Raw genomic sequence first — 22187 nt, 5'->3', positions numbered from 1 at the left:
GACCCCACGGGTGCCGTTGATGCTAGCATCCACCGCAAGGCATTTACTCACAGTGAATTTGCGAATGACATAACTGTTGGATCTGTTCTCGTTCTCCAAAAGGTCTGAAACCTAAACATGAAACTTGCTTCATTTTTTGGACAGTTAAGCATGGTTTAATTAAAGTATACATTTCACTTGCAGGTTGCTGTGTTTGCACCTAGAGGAACTGTTTGTTATCTTAATATAACATTGCCCAACCTAGTGAAGGTATTCCCAAAAGATTGCGGACCCCATGACTTCATCGATATCACAGAGGAATAATTTTGTTTTCGGTGTTGCTTATGTTTAATTTGGTTGTGTAACCGTTTAACTTATTGTCATGGATTACTACATGCTTTGAATTATTTATATGTTGTCGTTGTTTCTGTTTTTTTCATTATAAGAGTCATAATATTAAGACTAAAAATATAACACATGCAAATAAAACGAGGAAAGAGTCATAACATAACATAAAAAGTCCTAACATATACATAATAATGGATCCCACATAACAAGTGTAATAAAATCACTCTCCCCGACCCCGCCCCCTGCGACCTCTGGGTCCACGAGCTCGACCTCCACGAACACCCTCTCCAGGATCACCCTCTCCACGAGCTCTGCCTCCACGAGCTCCGCCTCCACGGGGTCTGCCTCCACGAGCTCTGCCTCCACGAGCTCTGCCTCCCGCAGCTGCGGCTCCTCGAATAGCAGAAAAGGCAACTCCCTGGGTACCAACGAAGGAACTCCGTCGAAAGAGATCGAGCGCCCTCTCCGTGAGGATCCGGGGCTGTGTCCCTGGAGCATAAGCACCTGGCACCTCCAGGGACTGCTCCAACAACTCCACACCCCTACGTATGGCAGACTGCATAAAAATAATATACAAAAATAATTTCATTAACAAAAATCACAATTGAATGAATAAAAATAATATACAAGTTTAGAATCCAAACTTACCACGGCACTAAGCTCCTCCCTCCTATCCTCAGGGATGATGAACACATGTGACACTCTGCTATACCACCTCATGTAACCCTCCACCGCCTCTCCCGGATATGTAGCAGGTATCCCCTGAGAGCGGAGGTGCGGCTCAAACTCAGCATAGGCAGCATCTGCGGTCTCAGCAAGGGACCCCGTCGTCTGGATCTCAGAGGGGTGTCGAGGGATGTCCTGTATGAAGCCAAACTGGCGCATAACCCGCTCTGGTAGATGTAGGCTCACAGACCGGCCGTAAGGTGTCCGGATGTAGCCGGAATAGAGGGCCCTGGGATCCCGCGGTCGAACATCTCGATGGTCCTCAAAAGGGGTCCATGTGATATCATCCACTGTAAGCTCATCGAGCATGACCCGTCTCTCATCGAGTCCGGAATGCGCGATCCGAGACGTGGACCACCGCTGCGCCCTAGGCTGGTCCTGTGTGTAGCCGGGGACCTCCGTCCTGATAATGACGCTGCTGGATATGTACTCATACGCCCATGACAGCACGAGGGAGGTGAACCCACCGATCTGCGCTGTCTTCCTGCGGGAAGCACGACTCAGCTGTTCGTACAACGAAGCCAGCGCAATCGCACCCCACGCGTACTCCGACACGCGACCGAGGTCCTCAAGCATCCCGATCCAGTAGATAGTAGTGTGGTAACCACCACTCTTGCTGGCAAAGAGGGTGGCACCAAGCTGGTTCACCAGCCAGATCCTAGCAGCATCCTCATAGCGTCCCCCTACAATGAAATGAATTAAGTTAACAGTTATTAATAATACTCTAAAAATAAATACAACTTAATAAAGTAATTATTAAGACATACCATCCATAGCAGACGTGTACATGGTCTTCAAAGTAATGAACCGAATGTTCTGGCCACCCGCCGCCTCAAACTCAGCCAGATAAGCAGCAACAGATCCTCCCAGGAGCTGGGCGCAGAGCGCTGCAACCTCGTCTCGCTCCCCTCTGCCCGGAGTGTAGAACCTCGACCCTGTGGGAAGATGGAGAATAGCTGACACATCGTCCAGGGTGATAGTCATCTCCCCGAACGGCATGTGGAAGCTACTCGTCTCCTCATGCCATCTCTCAACAAGGGCCAGTACGACAGCTGGGTCTGTCTCCGGTAACCCGCACCAAGGCAGGTGATACAAACCCGTCTGCTGCAGCAGCTGTCGCACAGCTGTGTGGGCCTCTGAATCGCCATCACAGGGGAGGTTCCATACCTTCCCCCCAACAGTGGCCACCCTCAATGTCCGACGGTCCACGTACCGCGGGTCTGTGCGAAGAAGTGCCTGCCACGTCCAAGGAGCCTTGTGGTCAGGATAATGCGCAAGAAGCGACAGATCCTCAGGCCCCCCGGGAAACGGTGCCACCCTCTGGATGAGGTCGTCATCCGCGCCGCCCTCTGCCACCACATCTGGCACAACATCAGCAGCATCAATCTCCTCCTGGAGAATAAGAGGCTCCTCCTCCTCACCACTGGCCTCAGAAGCAGTCTCAGAAGCAGTCTCAGAAGCAGACTCCTCGCCATTGGGCTCCGAAGAAGACTGCTCGCCAGATGTCTCCTCAAGAGGTAACTCAACCATCGGAGAGACCGGAGTAGGATGAGGCTGAGGCTCAGCCGGAGTACCTGACGGAGCTGTAGTAGATGGACCACCTGACGGAGGTGTAGCAGACGGACACGGAGACGGAGCCCCGGCCGGAGTAGCAGACGGAGACGGAGACGGGGCCGAAGCCTCAACCGCCTGACTAGCTGCTCGATGGTCGCCGCGCCGCGTAGAAGCATGCAAGCGCTCGTGGCGATCCTCTGCATCATCGACTGTAGAAGATCGAGACCTCTTCCTCCCGCCCTTCATTCTCCTATGAAAAGCAAACAAATTTAACATCAAATTACAACTTGAACAACTTTAACAGTTACAACTTGTACAAACATCTCTCATATAGCAACAAACATCTCTCATATAGAAACAAACATCTCTCATATAGCATCAACACCCTTTCTAATTTGTCAATCTAGATAACTAAAATGCAACATTAAGGAAGTTCCCTAGTTCTAATAAGCCGATACCATCAACACCCTTTCCCAGTGTCATGACACTAAAATATTTGAAAATTTGTACAAAATATTCAGCCCAATAGATGGAGGAAAACTAAAAAAAACTGGCTTAAAAAAACTGCCTTAAACTGCCTTAAACTGGTTTAGAATCGGGAAATGTTTTCCCATTACAGAATCGGAAAAACATTTTCCATTACAGAATCGGAAAATGTTTTTCCGATTTTACAGTAACCCAGAAACCAGAACTGGAAACGACCCACTCGTGCCTATGACCGTTTCATGCCATTTCAGTCAATAAAACCTACCTCTAATCAATAATCAACTACCCTAGTGTTCAACATTCACCTAATAATCCATCAACTACCTCTAATCATCAATCAATGTGAGAGAATCAATAAAAATGGAACTTACCTTTTGAATGTAATGGAATGGGAGTTCCGGAGCTTTGAGGAAGCTTTGATGATGATGGGACCGAACGCAAGTTTGGGAGAGATTTGAAGAGGGAGTGATTTGGGGAGGGAAATGGGTTTTGAAAATTATGTTTCAAAACCTATCTGATGCTGTTATATCAATACGAATCGGTAAATGATAAACCGATACGTATCGGAAAATCATTTACCGATATTAATCCTGAGGGTTTCCGGTAATTTCCCCACTTTAAGTGGGGCGGGAAGCCTAAGGGCTGGGGTGTTAAACCCAATTCCCCTTTGCAAATGACACCAATAAGCACATTTGGATTTTTTTTCACATCAAAGGGTTGTCGTGTCGGATACGAAATCGTTTATTCCAGAGAGATCAATTTTGCAATAATATTATGAGAGAGAGAGAAAAAAAAGGCAATGGCCAATGGCATAAAACATAACGAATAATTCTCTTACCATTTAATTATTGGCAGTACTTTTTCTATAAGTAATTATTGGCCTTGTTAAATAATAGAGTGGACGTAAGTATAATTCGTCTTTTTCTTTTATCCTTTAGAAAACAAAAAAACAATATAAAACCGATAAAGAAATTTTTTAATAGGAGTGTTTTCGGCTTCACATCAGGTCTATCGACCACCCTAATGGCAGCCGGTAGACTACGAGTCCATTTTCTAGTAGGTCAATTCGTACACACCATTCCCATCTCGGGGAATCCAAGATACACTCACCCTCCAACTCCAGATTATTCACAGTATTTGTATATAAAGAGTTTCTAAATATTATCTTGCCTTAAATGCATTTTCTTCGAACTCGGACTCCTTATTGGTCATCCCACTTGTCAGGGCTACAGTTCCTCTTTAACATCATTTTGCATCGATTCTTACTGCTATTAAAGGGTTGTTGAAGTTGCACTGAGAGATTTTCTTAGAATATTTACCTCGTGAAGAGAAGATGACAATAAATTGATTTTTTTAAAAGTCGGGAGGCTTCTTCTACGAGATTGACCTTTTTACCCATATTCTTCTAGAGGCTTGCATGGCATTTCAGTCAAGGATGTTGTTGGTGTTTCAACCTTGAGGCAGTAGCTTTCTTTTTATTTCTTTGCTTATGTACCAAAACAATGTATACTTTTCTTTCAATTGTTTAATTGGATGACTTTTTTTAATGAAGAGATTTGATTGTAAGATTATGAAATAAACGTGAATTAAAATTGAGCAATTAAAAGTAAAATTAAGGTGATTTTTTTTTACATCGGAAAATAAAGTAAGGTGATTAAAATCACCCAAAGTTAAAAAATAAGGAGACTAAAATTGAATAATTAAATAAAGGGACAAAAAATGCATTTAAGAAAAAAAATTAAAAATGATTTTTTTTTTTTGCCTAATTAACCGTGGTTATGGAGCATTTTGTCCAATGAGGAATCCATGTATTCACGAAGAAGAACTGGCTATTCTGATTTAGATCCCTGACCTGCAGAATGCACATGAAGATAACTCCATTGAAGCCAAGGCAACGTCCTCTAGGTTGATCCAAACCAGAACGCACCATTTGAATCACCACTGAAACCATTTCACTTGATTCACAATGAAGCTTCAGATGTTGTACCAACTAAACCACTCTCAAAAATCCGCTTTTGCTGCGGTTTTCGTCATTCTCTTACCACCTTTCTTCCCCAACCTTTTCCATCCTCTGGGTCGTGCTTCACCTTCAACGTTCTCTGTGAGTCCCAATTTCCCTTTTTGTGAGTGACCCAGGAACATGGTTTTGTTTAAGCTTGCGAAAGTTTTGATTTTGATGAATACCCCCAATTTTATGGAATCAATTGATTGCCATTGCAGGAGTGGATTGCTCCCAAGCCTATGCATGAGGTTTTGCTTGAAGGTGCTTTGCAACACCAAACTGTGAGTTGAGTAGGGTGTACATTGATTTGGCATGGTTTTTTGTTGTCTATGGTTGTTATGAGGTTACTAATTATTTTATCTGTTTTCAGTCTGTTGAACTGGAAACTAGTCTTTGGTCTCCCTTGACTTTCCAAGGATGGAAACCTTGTATCAAGCCTTCAAAATCACCATGTAGGTTCAAGTATAACTTGATTCTATTTTTCTTTGATATATTGGACATTTGTTTTGTTTCTTTTGAAGATGAGGACTCTGTTTTCTGTGAGCCATGCCTGCTATTTTACATATTCCCTTTTTAATTTTCTTGCAGCACTACCTGAAAAGTCTACGGGTTTTGTCCAGTTTTTCCTTGATGGAGGGTTGAACCAACAGAAGATGGGGGTATGTTAATGAAATTGTGTTGAAAGGGTTTCATTTGGTGAAAGATGGGGGGGGGGGGGAGTAGTATTTTATCATGTATCTCATTAGCAGTTGAGTAGAGTAAGTTATTTGTGGCAACATTTAATCGCTCATCTGATACCAATCCCCCCTTTTTTTCTCTTTGAAAGATATGTGATGCTGTGGCCGTTGCTAAAATTTTGAATGCGACGTTGGTGATCCCGCATTTTGAAGTGAATCCTGTTTGGCAAGATTCAAGGTATATCCAGAGTTGGCTAATTTTGCAATTTTATGTCTTTAATTTTGAACTGAAAAATAACTATTTATGTGATATTGTTATGCTGTGCAGTTCATTTGCAGATATATTTGATATCGATCACTTCATTGATGTCCTCCGTGATGAAGTATCTATAGTGAAAGAGCTTCCTAGTGACTACGCTTGGAGCTCAAGGGAGTACTATGCCACAGGCATAAGGGCTACAAGAATTAAAACAGCACCAGCTCATGCTACTGCTGACTGGTATATAGAAAATGTTTTGCCTGTAATTCAGAGGTGTGTATTACCTTAACCTCAGATTCTGCTATATTCGTTCTTTTTTGTTTTGACATGGGTTCCGTATTCATTAGTTGGATAGCTACTTGATTTCTGTCCTTGTCAATATTAGTTAGAAGTTATTGATATTAGGGATTTACATGTTATAATTTGTAGGCATTGAGTGTCATTGCTCTAGATACTGATCATTGTATATAAACTCCAAAGTTGAGCATGGAAAACATATTCCCATCAATTTTTATCCCATTCACTGAAGGAAAAAAAAGAAGATATTTGAAGGATAAATATCGCGTGAACTTGTAGCACTAGGAAATAGGCATCATAAATATTTTTATTAGCAATCAAACCTGTGCTTTTTCATTTTTTAGACAACACTAGTTATGTTTCAATTCAATCCAGTCAAGCCAGTGTTCAAATTTAATCCAAAAACAACAAATCTAGCTTTTGAAATCTAAATTCCACCCAATTAGCTTCAAGGCTAGGAATAATTATGAAGCAGGCCAGAAATTTGAATACGCCTGCATTTTATCTTATGGTTATTATTCTTCTTGTTGTTATTATTTAGAAAGGACACGATCAACTAAAACTTAAAGCATGCAAAAAGGATTGCGAGGTGCCTTGAAGGCTGCAAGGCTTCCACATCTCCTCAGAGTTCTACATGTCTAAGTCAGAGTGGCAGACATAGAAAAAACAGAACATTTTAATTTTGTAGTACACAGAGATAAGAGATTACTTTTTTCTAATGAAAGTATATAATTTCCATAAGAAGTCATACAGAGAAAAACATTTCTAGGACTAGATCATGCAAAAAGGATAAGTGATTGACTGTAACGCATGGATATACCTAGGATGCAAGAATTTTTTTTCTCTGGTTCTTCCTAGAATTATGTGCAAAATTTTCTTATATAGCAACAGAAATTGGAACATACATAGTGTTCAATTAGTAACTAGTTGGGTGTACCGTTGGGACCTTTGCGCCTATTTTGTTTGCAAAAATTTCTGTTTTCATTTCCTTTTTTCACTTTTAATTACAAAAATGCTTCCTTATTTTTGCTTTGTTTCTATTTTTCAAAGAATTTCACTTTTTGAAGCAGTAAGAAAACATATTTTCACTGTTTCCTATACAAATTTTTGAAAACAAGAATCACAATGACGGCAAAGTGACATTTTTGTCGTTTAATATCACACTGTAGTTCATTATTTGATAAATCTGCTGAGTGCAATTCATTCATGCAATTTCACAAATCATTTAACTCCCATCAAACACTTCAGGAACAGAAAAACTAGAGGCATCAATATTTGATATTTACAATGTTATAAACCACTCAGTGTCTTCCTTTAGATATGCATTATTTAAATAAATATCTATTTTCAAATGTTGTAGATTTTCTCGTTGATACAGTTATGGGATTGCTGCCGTTGCCCCATTTTCTCATCGCTTGACATTCAACAACTTGCCGTCAGACATCCAGCGTCTCCGTTGTAAGGTCAACTTTGAAGCACTGATCTTTGTTCCACATGTCAAGGAATTAGGAAAGGCCCTTGTTCACCGCCTTCGTTACCCTCCTAGTCTCAACCATGCAGAAGGGAATGGCTATTTGCCAGAGGAAACTGATAAGTTTGGAAAACAGCAAAGTGGAAAATTTGTGGTGTTGCATCTGCGTTTTGACAAAGTATAGTCTTTTATTTTGGTCTGAGCAGTTTACTAGATTCAAAACTTACGCATGTTGCTTCATAAAATTCTGGTCAATTGTCATTCTTATTTCATTTGGAAAGTCATGTAGTTTGTTATGTAGTTTCTAGTTAGTTGACTGCCTGCCTTATTTGTTTGAAGTAGAATAACTAATTCAAATATCTTTAGAACCAAAATCTTTTTCCTGTGTGTTAATCTAATTGCGCTTGCATGTGTTTGAATGATGAATTGATGATTTATGATTTTGTGGTGGAGGAGCCAATTAATACATGCTTCTATATTAGAGATATGTTATTTCTGTTGTAAAGATTGTTTAGGGCAACATACGCTTCAAGGAACTATATATTTTTATTTTGCCTGTGTGTGTGTGTGCATTGCATGTGTTTGAATGATAATTTATCCTTGTGTTGTAGAATACATGTTTATACATGCTTCTTTAGACCCAAAAAAGCTGATTCCGTTGTAAAGGCTTTTTAGATTACCTGCAGTTAAAGGAAGTGCACGTTTCAGCTTGAATTCTCTATGCAATCCCATAATATCAGTAACCAATTATGCATATCTCTGAAAACTAAGCCTCCTATATGATTATGGTTTCATAATGGTCACTGACATTTCTGCGATTCCAAATTTCTTATGCAGGATATGGCTGCTCATTCAGCCTGTGAATTTGGTGGAGGTATAGCTGAGAAACGTGCTCTTGCTAAGTACCGAAAGGTGATTTGGCAGGGAAGGGTAATGAAAACTCAATTCACTGATGAAGAGTTGAGAAGTCAGGGTCGTTGCCCGCTGACTCCTGAAGAGATTGGATTGCTCCTAGCAGCTTTGGGGTTCAACAACAGAACTCGGCTTTATCTTGCTTCCCACAAGGTTCATTAGCAACATATGACAACATGGCTTGTGAATTGTGAATATGTAACAGCAAAGATTTCATTCTGATCTTCGTAGCGATACCTGAGCCACAAATAATCTAATAGTTTCTTCACGGCTTTTATCGATTACCATTTTGTGCTTTTATTTTGGACTTAATCTTGGTTGATTGTATGCGTCAGGTTTATGGTGGAGAAGCTAGGTTGGAAACTTTAAGAAAGTTATTCCCTTTTATGGAAGACAAGAAGAGCCTAGTCTCTGCAGAGGAACTGGCCAATGTTAAAGGGAAGGCATCACTATCAGCTGCTGTTGATTATTATGTGAGCATGCACAGTGATATCTTCATTTCGGCTTCTCCAGGCAATATGCACAATGCTCTGGTAAGAATCATTGTTAAATATTCTATTTGAAACTGGTAGCATGTTTGGACTTTGGATTAGTTTCTTTTTTCTCAGAATCAATTATGGTATCTAGAAGCTACTCACAGAAGCTTCATTTTGGCTTTAAAATCAATTGTAGAAGGATTTCCAAACATACATTGACCAATCGTAAACAACTACGTGGTTACAAGTTTAGAGGAGCCTTGACAGAGCTACAATCTGTTTGGTATTGGTGCAAGAAATGAAGTAAATTTCCAAAATTTACCATTTAAACCAAACATCTTTTGCATCTTCAGGTGGGACATCGCTCTTACATGAATATGAAGACTATCAGACCAAACATGGCACTGTTGGGCCTGCTATTTCAGAATAAGAGCATGGGCTGGTCAGAATTTCAGGGGGCAGTTCTTGATGGTCACAAGAACAGACAAGGGCAGATAAGATTAAGAAAGGAGACACAATCAATATACACATATCCTGCTCCTGATTGCATGTGTAGAGCTTAATGGAAAGGAGACACAATCAATATACACATATCCTCCTCCTGATTGCATGTGTAAAGCTTAATGGAAACAAGTTTTGACAGTTGTAAATTGATCTTTAGTTGGTTTACAATTTTGGCTTCTTTTAGAGCATCCACAATGCATGTTGCTTACCATATCGCTTAACTATAAGTAATGTTGACACGAAACTCCAATTGCAGTAGTGGTGTTAATGTTATGTTGGTTTTTGTAATCATGCAACTAAGATGTTGACGCGGAACTCTTCTATTAAGTGATTACTCAATTGTTAATCCAAGTTTTAGTCATGTAACTAATGTGGTTAGCATCAAACTGAGGGAAAGCTATAATTATTTTGCCGCCCCTGAGATTAGAGGGGTCAAAATTGGACATCAGTGAATGTGAAATGAGGACCAAAAGTTATAGTTTTGATGTTTTCAATATTATATAAAATCATTGCAACTAAAGTTAGGCTTGATAAAAACGCGGAAGACAAGTTAGAGGATAAAATATGGTGTTATAAACTTATAATCTATAATGGACTGTTGTCAGCTTTTCTTTTATTGAAAATTTCTCCTCCAAAATGGTTTTGCTAAATAAACTAAATGAGATGCCAAGGATACTCTGATCGAGCATAGAATATTGCATTTTTTCTTCTCTTATAAATTAAAAATAATTCATGTGGCCCATTCCCAGTGTGGGGAACAAACCAAATCTACAAACAAGATGCATTCAAATGAAACACTGATGCAAATCGTGAACTGATAATTATATACATACATGGGCAATCTGCTAGGGATAATAAATACAATGCATAATTCCAACTTAAAAAAGACAGCTGGATTCATTTTTTGCACAACTTCAATGGCATATACTAAAATATCGGCTTCTACTCTGCTTATTATTTAGCTGCTAATCTACTCATTCTGCTTAGTAGTTGGAAATGAAGATATAGGACCATCCTTCTTATCCTTGTTAGAAGGAGGTCCACTCCCATTCCTTTGGACAGCAAATTCTTGTGACTCTGCAGGTGTAGGAGATGAAGTCATTTCTTCCTCAATTGGAAGAGTTCGCTTTGAGCCTTCAAGAGCAACCTCAAGAAGAATGTTCTCCTCCAAAGGAGACCTAACAGGTGATGAAGTTACAGAAGATTTCTCTCCATCTTGCTTTGACTGCGAAGCAGTACCAGACTCATGGGATGTAACAGGAGAAATTTCAGGCACAGCACTTTGTGAAAGGTTTTTAGATGCAGGTACTGCACTTCCCTTTCTTACATCTCCTGCACTTTCCTTTTTCGGTTGCATGGTTTTGGAGGTCTTCTCAACTGAGCTATCAGAACCCATGTTCTGGTTTGGGACCCCAGAAATTGACTTGGATTTATCTTTGGAGTTTACGCCAGGTGGGGAGGTTGATGTCGCTGCTAAATTATCATCTCCATTGGAATCAGATACCACAATTTCATCAAGCTTGGCATCTTTTTCCTCATTTCCACTGGTTGAACGAGTTGAAGGTTTAACTTTATCTTCGCCGTTAACCTTGTATTGTGGTTCTATCAGTAGGAATGGTCGATTCACCGCTGCTCTGGATCGACTGAAAATGGTGTCCCCAAAGGGTATATTTTCCGACTCAGCCTCTCTGTATATTTTCTGAACTGTGCGGATGGGAGTGGCTAACCGGGCTCGATGATGACTGACAACTCTGAGAAGATCCAGAAGGATTGCCTCCTGTTTTTTTACAAGTCACCTTAAGTGAGTCTTTTATGACAAAAACAGAGTCGACTCAATATAAACTAAAGAATGATGATCTTAAATGCAGAAACACACCATAGCAATGAATCAATGATTCTAAGTAATTAAAAACTTGTCGACATACAAATATTGTTACTTACGCCGTAAGAAACTGCAATAACTATGTCTTATTTTACCTTAACACAGAGGTACTCTTCAAAATGTGAAGTTTTTACAAAGCAAGATATTAATATCTGCAATAGGAAGGAACATTAGTTAGAAATGGTAAACTAAGAAAGACAAGTGAAACAATAACAACAGTAAAAGCCTTTTCCTCCTATATGAAGTTGGCTACATACACGGATGAAATACTACTATAATATCTTATCGTAAATCATTATAAAGATAATTAGACAAGTCATCATTTTAATCTAAGTTTTCCTTAATGATTTGGCTACATTTTCTAGGTTTCCCTATACCTCTAACTAATTGAATATATCCATCTAATCTACTCTCCTTATTGGATTTTTACCAATCTTCACTAGACATGCCTAAATCACCTAAAGTAATATGCTAGTGACACTTCCATCGTTTCCATAAAAGGTGCTACCCTAGCTTTTTGTCTACAACGTTCATTCCTAATTCTTTCTTCTCACGTGGGGCTATTCGTTCATTGTAACATTCTCACCTCTATAGCATTAAGCTTATTTTCTTGAAGACTATTTACCGTCAACATTCAATTCTTTACAACATTGCAAGTCCTATCCAATTTCTTTGCCATCCCATCCTCTTCAATGTTTCTTTTACCACAAATTCTATGATTGAAGGTATATTTTGATCCTCCTCTCCAAATGTTTTAGCCTATTGTTAGAATATAATATAAAACCATTAAAATGGCTCTTACCCAACAGCTTAAGCTTTTGGGATTAAGTGGTTACTTGACACCTATCAAAGTGCAGTAAAATCTTGTGAAGGTAACTCTTCCACTTCCACCTTTCATTGATATCTTGTTCCGTGATTAAGACTTCATATCATCTGTAATACATTTCACTTGGTTCAAGTCTTTTGTCTCTTACCAAGTTTGTAGATACTTCTTTTCCAAGCTTTGATGCATAAAATTGGTAAAATCCAACTTTTATTATTTTTACAGAGAACTGTACTTATGTTGCATTCCCCTGTCATACGAAGAATTTTACTCTTCTTGATTCACCTTGTGTCACTTACGCCCAATTAAGCATCTTGTTCCATATAATGTTAACACTTCCTTTGCCTGCTAAAATCCTCCCTACAAATTCTTTCTCCAAGCTTCTTTTGTTTTTCACCCTACAATTGCAAGTTTACCACCGTTGGAACCTAAAATTCTATCTTGACCATTTCTATTTAAATTTACTCTTGACATGATGACCAAATCCCTAAGCAGTCAGCTGAGCAGCTCTCTTCAAGTGTGACTTCAATACATGGAAATCTTTTCAATCCATGGAAAATTGATTTGAGAATATCCAAGCCAACTTTTCAGATAAGAAAAAAAAATACTAGCAAGGAAAACTAGGTAATTTATGAGAAAACAAAAGGGTAAGAGTGACTCTTAACACCCCTAAAATACTAATAATAATTAACAGCCATGATTCTCAAAACACTACAGAAAACTTTCAATATCTGCAAACGAAAAGCTGGTGAATTTTGCCATATATATAAAACATATAAACAAATTAATAGAGACAGAGTAGACATTTACCATTAGAGACTGATTTTCAGGATTTACATTCTCCAAAAAGACCCTTCTGTGCAATCTTTGCTGCTCTACTTGAGGATTTTTAGCCAAAACCTTGCGCATATCAGCTACAATAATCTGCATGAAGAAAATGGAACAGAGATAACACCGGCTTTCACATGAAAAAATGAGGCTCAAAAGGTACTTGAATAAGATTTTAAGCATGCAAACCAAAAATGCTCACATTAATTTTGTTAACATCCAAGTGACTGATAGCAATGTAACTCTTGATACGCCAATGAGTTTTCTGACTAAGATTTCTAACAACATTTACAGTGAACTTGTGATTAGGAATATGAACTGCCTCACGATCATCACCTCTCACAATGGTTGGTGACCACCAGCCTACATGCTAGAGAAACACTGAAATTTGAATATAACATAATTGAAGCTACACAAGTAAGAAAATCCATCATTGTTAATAGTTCCTCTATTTTCCATTGTGGAGACCACTTATTAAAAAACATATATATTTACTGGACCAGCAGTATACTTCTTATAATTGTAAAAGATCCTTTAGGTAAGGTAGATACAAACCTCAACGGTACCAGAAACCTCATATCCTTCAATCTTTGTTTGAATCCACTCGTTTAAAATAAATGGCCGGGTCGCATGAATCATTATACTTGAAAGGAAGTTCGTGAATATCTGGATTAGTCACAAATATGAACTTAGAAAGGCAGCAAAGAAGAGCATTCACCTTTTTTTTGCAGATAAGAAGTATCTATTTGACAGTGGAAACCGGCTGTATATGAGGATGATCCATAAAATGCAAAGAACAAGAGGACTTCAAAACAAACTAGACTACTCAACATTCGACAGTACAAAAGAAAGAATGATGTACCTCGCGACCTGCAAGAGTTAGCAATACTGTGCCCAAACCACCAGCAGTTAACCACTTTTGTGTGGAGAAACCTAGCAACTCCATGAACAATGACACAGCAGCAACCCATACAGCACTATATACTGCCTTCCCCGCAAAATCCAGGCCCATCTGTCAGTTAATTTTTTTTTTAAGGTGAATGCTGATGAATAACTTAACAATTTTGGGATACCTCATAGAAAGATGCAAACAAGAAATGAACATTTGATATAAACTCTGAATCTATATACTAGAAAAACAAGTGCAAATAATATATAAACAATCAAATTTTAATTTCTAGAGTTTGAGTTTGTTCCTAATCATAATTTTTAAGGATATTAAAAAACAGACAAAAAAATATAAGGTTTCATACAAATGCTCAGACAACAAAAATAACTGGTTCCACCCAAAATTACTGCAGCAAAATGCTATGGGGCAGCAACTGAAAAATGACAAGAACGGACAAGAGCAGTAAGAGTATAGCAGAAACATACATTTCTTGCATCACTGGAGTCATTTGTCTCCAGAAAGAATTTATTTGCTTGTTGAATTAAGCTGAAAACAAGAAATAAAACCACATAACATTATATTATAGTTTAAACACACTACGGACCCAATACACCTAATAATGGAACACGGCGACCATAAAAAGGAAAATATAAAAATAAAGCATCTTTTTATGACTGGTTCAAGCAGAAAATTATAACAAATTATCACGAAAGAGCAATGAAAACTGAGTACAAAATTGGAACCGTGATTGTTGGATATTGCTAAATATCCTAATAGAGACCACAGTCAACCACCGCCGACAATCGTTATCCTTGTTGCTGGTTTGGTGGAGGTTGTATCCAAGAATGATGCTTCTATGGTGATTGTTTAATAGCAGCGTGTTTTGATAAAATATATCTATATTTCATTGATAATACGCGACTGAAAACTACAATATATATAGACTAACAAATAGATAAAAAGAAACTAAATCTATCTAAACCTATCTCTAATTAAATAGATATCATCTCTATTTAAATAGATACTAATGTAAAATAGATAAACAAATCTTAACTATATCTCTATGAGATAAGACTAATAATAAACTAAATCTTAACAGATATTCAACACTCCCCCTCAAGCTAAAGCTTACTTAGCTTTAAGCTTGTAACAAATCTAACCCAAGAAGAAAATTATCTTAATAGATATCCTTAATAATGACGGTCTTGGCGAATCTCTGAATTGAATAACCTTTCAAACTTCTAGTAAATTCATGGGCAGGCAAAAGACAACTTCTCATACTTGATCTGGCTGAAACTGATGCAAGACAAAAACCAATTCTTCTGGAGTGTCGTAGGGTAGCTGAGCCAGCAAACAAGGGCGAAAAACCAGCAACAATATGCCCGAAAACAAAACAAGGCTGAAACAACAACTCACCAACAACAACCACACAGAAATAAAACACACTTGAGGTCAATCGATTGATGGCTTCTAAGACAAACAATGGTGTCAACTTTGACACAGACAACTCTCAAACATTAGAGAGTGGGCCAGCGCAACTCGCAGCTGAAGCCCTAAAACCAAAACCAATAACTCTCAACTAGAGAGTGGGCCAGCGCAACTCGCAGCTGAAGCCCTAAAACCAGAAAACCAAACAATCGAGACTAAACAAACGAAGGTGACATTGTCACCTTCAAAACCAAATTGCATAAAGTCAGCCAAGATCAATATAATAAGAGCATCTCGAACCATGAGACACAAACTAAGATCTCAAACAGCAAGAAACATCGCTCGCAGATGAGAAAAACACACCAGACCCATGAACCAAACTGGAAGAGGAAGACTGGACGACCATTAACGGTGGCGCCACAACACACGTCAAATAGAAGACCTTAAAATTCAAATCTGGCCGAAACACAAATAGGACCAGCGAGAACAATGCAGCGGAGCAATACAATTAGATTCAACCTGATGCTTCTGCCTCTCCCAAAAACATTAGCACAAACTGGATTATGGAGAAATAGGAAAGCAAAGGAACGATTGTTGGATACTCCAAAACACGCTGCTATTAAACAATCACCATAGAAGCATCATTCTTGGATACAACCTCCACCAAACCAGCAACAAGGATAACGATTGTCGGCGGTGGTTGACTGTGGTCTCTATTAGGATATTTAGCAATATCCAACACTTCCCCTCAAGCTATAGCATACATGTCATATGCATAGCTTGTAACAAATATAATTAAGATTTAACAATATCCAGATCCTCCCCTCAAGCTAGAGCATATATGTCATATGCATAGCTTGTAACAAATATAATTAACTTGAGAAGCCGCTGCTGCCGGAGAGAGAAATTCCCAAAAACAATCCAAAAATCTTTTCCAACTCTAAAACCACAACTATGCCAACCAAAACCATGGGAATATGCTAGACCCTCCAGCCGTATTGGGAACTTGACATCACATGAGCCAACAATGTTCTGATTCTTCTGAATCTTGAAATCCTTATATTTGTGAAACTTTTTTTTTTTTTCGTGAAGGTAGCAGCCCATGATGCAATTCCCATTAGCCAGCTTCCAATGGAATTGAAAATTCCAAACTCAAAATACCACACTTGCCAAATCCAATAACAGTCGTAATGTGGCATATGGTTGCATAGCCACAATTTCAAGAAAAACGCTTCCAGATCTGAAAGCAAAACCAGATGAGTCGTCATTGGCGGCAGCGACGGTCAGTGGTGGCAGGAGGCGATCCAAAAAAGAGCAAAGGACACCGAATTCCTCTTTAGCAGGTGATCTTCAAAACGCATCAGCCATGGAGAAGATAGAAAAAACAACCAGAAATCAAAGAGGGGTTGACTAACCAGCGTGAACAGTGCACAATGAGGAGATGTCAAAGTAGGCCCAAAACATAGGACCCAAAAACCAAATAGCGGAGAGAGACATCACGAAAGCAACTACGGTTTCAAGACAAAGGGGAGTGTATTTTAGAAAGAACGAGGCCGTAAGAAAACGGCTAGAGTTAACAAGCGCGGAAGCAGAGTACGAAAAATATATCCAAAGAGATTTGGAAAGTAGCCATGAGGGGGCTCACGGGGGAGGAGCCCCCTCACAGCGGTAGGATCGAAACTTGCTCTGATACCAACTTGAATTTGATAAAATATATCTATATTTCATTGATAATACGTGACTGAAAACTACAATATATATAGACTAACAAATAGATAAAAAGAAACTAAATCTATCTAAACCTATCTCTAATTAAATAGATATCATCTCTATTTAAATAGATACTAATGTAAAATAGATAAACAAATCTTAACTATATCTCTATGAGATAAGACTAATAATAAACTAAATCTTAACAGATATTCAACAGTGATCATAGTTTAACTTGAAGATAAAAATAAATGAAATAAATACATAACCCATTTATAAAAAAGCATTTCCAAATTTTGTTGGTCGTGCTTCTTCCAAAACAAAAACAAAAAATACCTTGATAGACAGTAAGCAAATGAAATCACAGTTGACAACGATCTCACAAAATTCAGCAGTCGTTGCTTCACGGCCTGGCTAGTCTCAGATGGTAAGACCAATAGATCTAATGCCCTGAAAGAAATAATGGCATGATTAAATCCAATCGGCTTCAGGAGGGACATAGGAGTTGATCCAGAAACAAACCTGCATATGAGCATTGCCCCTGTCCACAACAGTATTGGCTGAAAGTAAGATGTCATTATATATCGCGAACTACTTTTGTTCCAACTACTGTCAGTGTCAGTTCTCTGAAATTTTTTCACAAATCAGAAAATGTACTACCTATAGAGTATTCAGTGAAATTTGGGAAAAATTCAAATAAAAATGGTTGATAAGATAACTACTTGAAGAAATAGAATCCTGCTGAGACGTAGGAGTGGCTCAAGACCACAAACAGCAAAGGCAATAATACCAAGGGCTGGGATCAAGCGGAGCAAAATAGGGCTTCCTAGTAAAGCATCATATGACCTGCATAAACATCTAAAAATAAGCGTTTCTGCATAGACTATGCATTGAATATTGAATAATTGGTTTTAAAAGAGAGACAAAAGAAAGAAAGAGATGCAACAAGAACAACAAATATTTGGCACCAATTGATACCAGACCTTCAGAAATAACACAGATACAAAATAAATATATCATTCTACTGATATCATCTTTTAAATTACCTTACAAGTTCACATAGTAATTAATGCAAGTCTATGTGGCCCCACTCAGTGCTAATTTATATTCCCTCCTCAAAAAGAAAAGAGAACAAATCATGCAAAGATTGAAGCTGCTCCAAAATATATGTCAACAAGTTATAATAAATAGATACCAAAAACCAAACCAGGGGAGGGAGGAGGATAGGCGAGGAAAATAACCATGCAAGTTTAGTTTGCCACTGGATGACTAAAAGCAGGCGGTTTAAGATGAGACTAATTGAGTTTGAGAAAGATATTACAGAAAACCTTTACTGGATTACCTCATCATGATACATAATTAAGTACTTTGAATCATAACTAAAAGCTGATTAGAATAAAACCATTAACATGAAATTCAGAAGACATACAGTAAATATTAATGGCATAAGCATGACTCTATATACGTGTAACATTATGAGAAAAAACTGCAAACTCACATTTTGTTGCATAAAAGTCAAATATGCACATCCTATCAAACACAAATTTCATGGCAAACGTAAAACAGTTCAAGAATACAAAACCTGTGTACTACAGGCTCACACATACACACACGCTTACATATCCACCAAGTTGTGGGATTTGTTCTCAATTCATCAGATGAAGAAAAAGACCAACCTTGATAAAAAAACACTAGCAGATTTCATCAGTGGAATCCCACTCCCTCCACTCGGTATAATGACAGACCGACATACAAAAATATTAGATCTGGATGGCACATGCTTTAGTGGGGCATGAACTCTATTCAGAAGACGTAGATCCAAAGAATCATGCTTCTGTTAATTCCAAAAGAAAGTTTGCCATTGAATCAGATTTCAGATTAAATAAACACAATCAACATTAGCACATACAAAAGCAAAATAACAATAGTATGCAAAGAGTAAGGGACTAAGGGTTCTCAAGACCCTATTCGGGATTTCGGGCCAATTAACGACCATTCTCAAAGCTAACTGGACTGGTTGTGGGTTACTATAAGCCCAATGTATTTTTGAGTCACACTTTACTTTGGTTCAGCTCACTAAGGAAAATATTGTTGGGAATTCAAGTGCGAATTTGAAGTCTTGCATTAGTTAGTGATGGGCCACATAGACTAATATATGAGAATAAATGCAGCATACTCGGTGTCTTAAGGCTTTGGGTGAACGTGTGGTGTCACATTTACTTCTATGGTTTCTTGATTGGATAAAGGTAATATAAGGGAACCTATCTATATACTCAACGCCTTAGGCCAATGATCACAGTTCCCACCGCTCTTTGGCTCCCCTATCTCCCCAAAACACATAAGTAGAAAAAGAACAGATAGATTGATCAAACTTATCAAAAACAAAAGCCATACCAAACTACTTGGTAAAAGATTGATGGTGACCAAATGTAATCTAGCAACCCCCATCGGATTCTGTCAAATAAAATTAAATGAAACTCAGCATACTGAACTTAAAAGAGCAAAACTCTAAAGAATTCCCTAAATTCAAATTCAAATAATCACGTACATGATGGAGACTGCGAAATCTGCCATGGCTCTTGAGCCTAACGTCACGCGACAATTGCATTGAACCCGGGTAGACCATTTCTGAGATTGAAGTATAAGTAATATCAGTTAACTCCTTCAACCCAATTCCTCAATTTCTTCAATGGATTAGCAAAAAAAGGAAAAGATTTAAAATTTAACAGAAAATAATTCCTGCTACAAAAAAAACAACTTTAGCAGAGAAGAAACCCCAATAAGTCACTGCAATTTTAATTTCCCTGAAAAGTATCCAGGAAAATGTTAATAGTTAATAATTAATTACTAAAATAATACTGCAAACTTCAATTAATTAACAATTTATCAGAAACTGAACTAAATTCAGGGAAATTCATTTAAATTAAGCGAAATCAACCAAAAAAAGCAAGAAACAAAACCCTAAAAGTTTGTGCAGACTAACTTGTCAAATTTTCGAGCTCTTCAAAAAACAGACAACAAAAAAATACATATAGAACACACTATTAACTGAAATTTGAGATCACCTGAATCGTGTGATGGAAACTACGCCGAGGTTACTGGAAGATAAATCAATTTTCAAACGCAGGTGTTGTTGTTGTTTGTTCCCGAAAATAATCGAAAGTTAACAATCTAGCATTATCTTACATTATCCTCGGAGCAAGAGAGAAAGGATAATTGAATTCCGAATTCCGATGGTGGTTGTTGTGAAGGGGACAGTGGTAGAAAAGGCAAACTCGGTTGTGCTTGCTTGCTTCTTTGTTCCAAGTTCTGCAGATTGAGAGGTTTCTGGAACGTGGTCCAATCAAAACGCAGTGTTTCGGATTAATCTATGCTCGTAACCCGGGAAATTATAGGATTTATGTGGCGCATGGAAGGTGGTGGCTAAATCCTAATAGTAATACACTTTTACACGTATGCGTTTGTCCGTCCCAAAAATAAAATATTCTTCTTTTTTTTTTCTTTATCCAAAGTTGATATTTCAATTCAAAAATTTTAAAAATTACTTTTAGAAGCCAATGCAACTTGTTCTGAATGGTATGGGCTTAGGGCTAAAAGGCGAACTTCAACCGTTCAACGTACCTCTTTGAAGAGTGACCAAAAAAAAAAACGTACCTCTTTGAAGGTAAGAGCTAAGAGACTCTTGTTTCAGTGATCGGCATTATGTGTCACTACTCAAGGATGATTGTCACTATAAGAAAACATAGAATTATCAACGACTTGAAAAATTGTTGCAAAATATTGTAGACTATTGCTAATGTATTTTCTTAGAAAATTGTTACTAATAGTCATATGACATGACGACAAATAACTTTTTTTATAAGGTTAGTTATCGAGGTCATTGATATACTAAAAAGTCGCGTAATTATTAATCGCCTGCGTTGTGTGTGACTTGGTGGGCTTAAAAAATGTATCGGCATCAATTACCAACGGTTGAAACTTTCGATGGCTGATAACTTGGCAAACTTCTGAAAAATTTGTCGTGGGCTACCGACGGTTCAGTAATCTATAAGTATCTTGAAAAAGAAGAAGCATCGGTAACCTATATATAAGCGCAGAACCTTAATACTCAAACTTCCTTCTTCTTTTCCTCACGTTCATATAAATGATGAATTATGAGTTTTAATAGCCGCAAAATGCTCATTTTTCTGTGGATAAGAATGTCATATTTATGGTTGAAACTTTCATGAAAGTAACATTTTTATCCACAACAAAATGAGTTCTTTGTGCATACCAAACTAGGTAGTTACGGACGAATATAGTTGCGTGTAAGTTAGCAACGAAAATAACTGTGGGTATGTACCAACGACCTAGGCTGTCAATAACTAACGAGATCAATTCCTACGATTTTTTACCGTTATAAAATAAGCATTACTGACAATTTTTACTAATTATCAACAACTTTGGTCGTTGGTAATCAGTATTTTCTTGTAATTTGCCGACTTTTTACCGTCGTTAAATAAGCATTACTGAAGATTTTTACTTATTATCATCAGTAATCAATTGTAATTTGCCGACCATATTTCGACTAAACGTACTTACCCCAGGATACATTGATGACTTCTAACCATGTCCATGAACGACTGCCCATGGTTGACTAAGCATACTAGTTTGGGATGCGTGGATAACTTCCAACCATCACCATGTCGACCACACGTCGTGGCCGGCCAAATCCAAGCACCGCAGCGGCCCATCTCACGACCGACTAATACCCATATCCATTACTTAACACTTTCGGCATTTAGACGCTTCTTTCTCTCAAAGTCACCAACTTTCTACCCAAGAAGAAGACACAATGCTCGTACAAGACATCACACGGAAAGCCCTTGTGTATCGTTCGATCAACGATGCTAAGTACCAAGTGTCAGACAATTCAATGGCCTCTTGGATTTCTTGC

At 38.2% G+C, this 22187-nt stretch overlaps 3 protein-coding genes across 6 annotated transcripts; 1 reads left to right on the top strand and 2 right to left on the bottom strand.

Moving 5' to 3' along the window:
• Positions 1-435: 435 nt before the first annotated feature.
• On the bottom strand, positions 436-3753 carry LOC130719825 (serine/threonine-protein phosphatase 7 long form homolog). 2 transcript variants are annotated; one of them, XM_057570437.1, is made up of 4 exons: positions 3465-3753; positions 1821-2857; positions 976-1736; positions 436-883 (listed from the first exon to the last, which is right to left on the bottom strand). In XM_057570437.1, the coding sequence occupies exons 2-4, from the start codon at positions 2851-2853 to the stop codon at positions 548-550; spliced, it is 2130 nt and encodes a 709-aa protein (XP_057426420.1). In that variant the 5' UTR covers positions 2854-2857; positions 3465-3753; the 3' UTR covers positions 436-547. The 2 variants fall into 2 exon arrangements, with proteins under 2 accessions (XP_057426420.1, XP_057426414.1); XM_057570431.1 differs by lacking the exon at positions 3465-3753 and having other exon boundaries at positions 1821-3329.
• A 1133-nt stretch (positions 3754-4886) lies between these two features.
• LOC130719809 (O-fucosyltransferase 31-like) lies at positions 4887-10042 on the top strand. 2 transcript variants are annotated; one of them, XM_057570417.1, is made up of 10 exons: positions 4887-5194; positions 5314-5376; positions 5466-5547; positions 5684-5754; positions 5922-6010; positions 6101-6304; positions 7707-7977; positions 8637-8864; positions 9047-9244; positions 9541-10042. In XM_057570417.1, exons 1-10 carry the CDS (start codon positions 5060-5062, stop codon positions 9748-9750), a joined length of 1551 nt encoding a protein of 516 aa, XP_057426400.1. In that variant the 5' UTR covers positions 4887-5059; the 3' UTR covers positions 9751-10042. The 2 variants fall into 2 exon arrangements, with proteins under 2 accessions (XP_057426400.1, XP_057426403.1); XM_057570420.1 differs by having other exon boundaries at positions 5078-5216.
• A 308-nt stretch (positions 10043-10350) lies between these two features.
• Positions 10351-20661, bottom strand: LOC130719800 (mechanosensitive ion channel protein 2, chloroplastic-like). Of its 2 annotated transcripts, XM_057570413.1 has the most exons (15): positions 20317-20661; positions 20010-20055; positions 19800-19879; positions 19646-19705; positions 18928-19085; positions 17974-18097; positions 17774-17877; positions 17588-17701; positions 14599-14659; positions 14087-14236; positions 13780-13890; positions 13427-13594; positions 13207-13320; positions 11669-11725; positions 10351-11468 (listed from the first exon to the last, which is right to left on the bottom strand). In XM_057570413.1, the coding sequence occupies exons 3-15, from the start codon at positions 19875-19877 to the stop codon at positions 10662-10664; spliced, it is 2106 nt and encodes a 701-aa protein (XP_057426396.1). In that variant the 5' UTR covers positions 19878-19879; positions 20010-20055; positions 20317-20661; the 3' UTR covers positions 10351-10661. The 2 variants fall into 2 exon arrangements, with proteins under 2 accessions (XP_057426396.1, XP_057426390.1); XM_057570407.1 differs by lacking the exon at positions 20010-20055.
• Positions 20662-22187: the final 1526 nt, after the last annotated feature.

The sequence above is a fragment of the Lotus japonicus genome, chromosome 1 (genome assembly GCF_012489685.1).
Source record: "Lotus japonicus ecotype B-129 chromosome 1, LjGifu_v1.2".
NCBI classification, from domain to species: domain Eukaryota; kingdom Viridiplantae; phylum Streptophyta; class Magnoliopsida; order Fabales; family Fabaceae; genus Lotus; species Lotus japonicus.
This window is presented reverse-complemented; position numbering and strand designations above follow the sequence as displayed.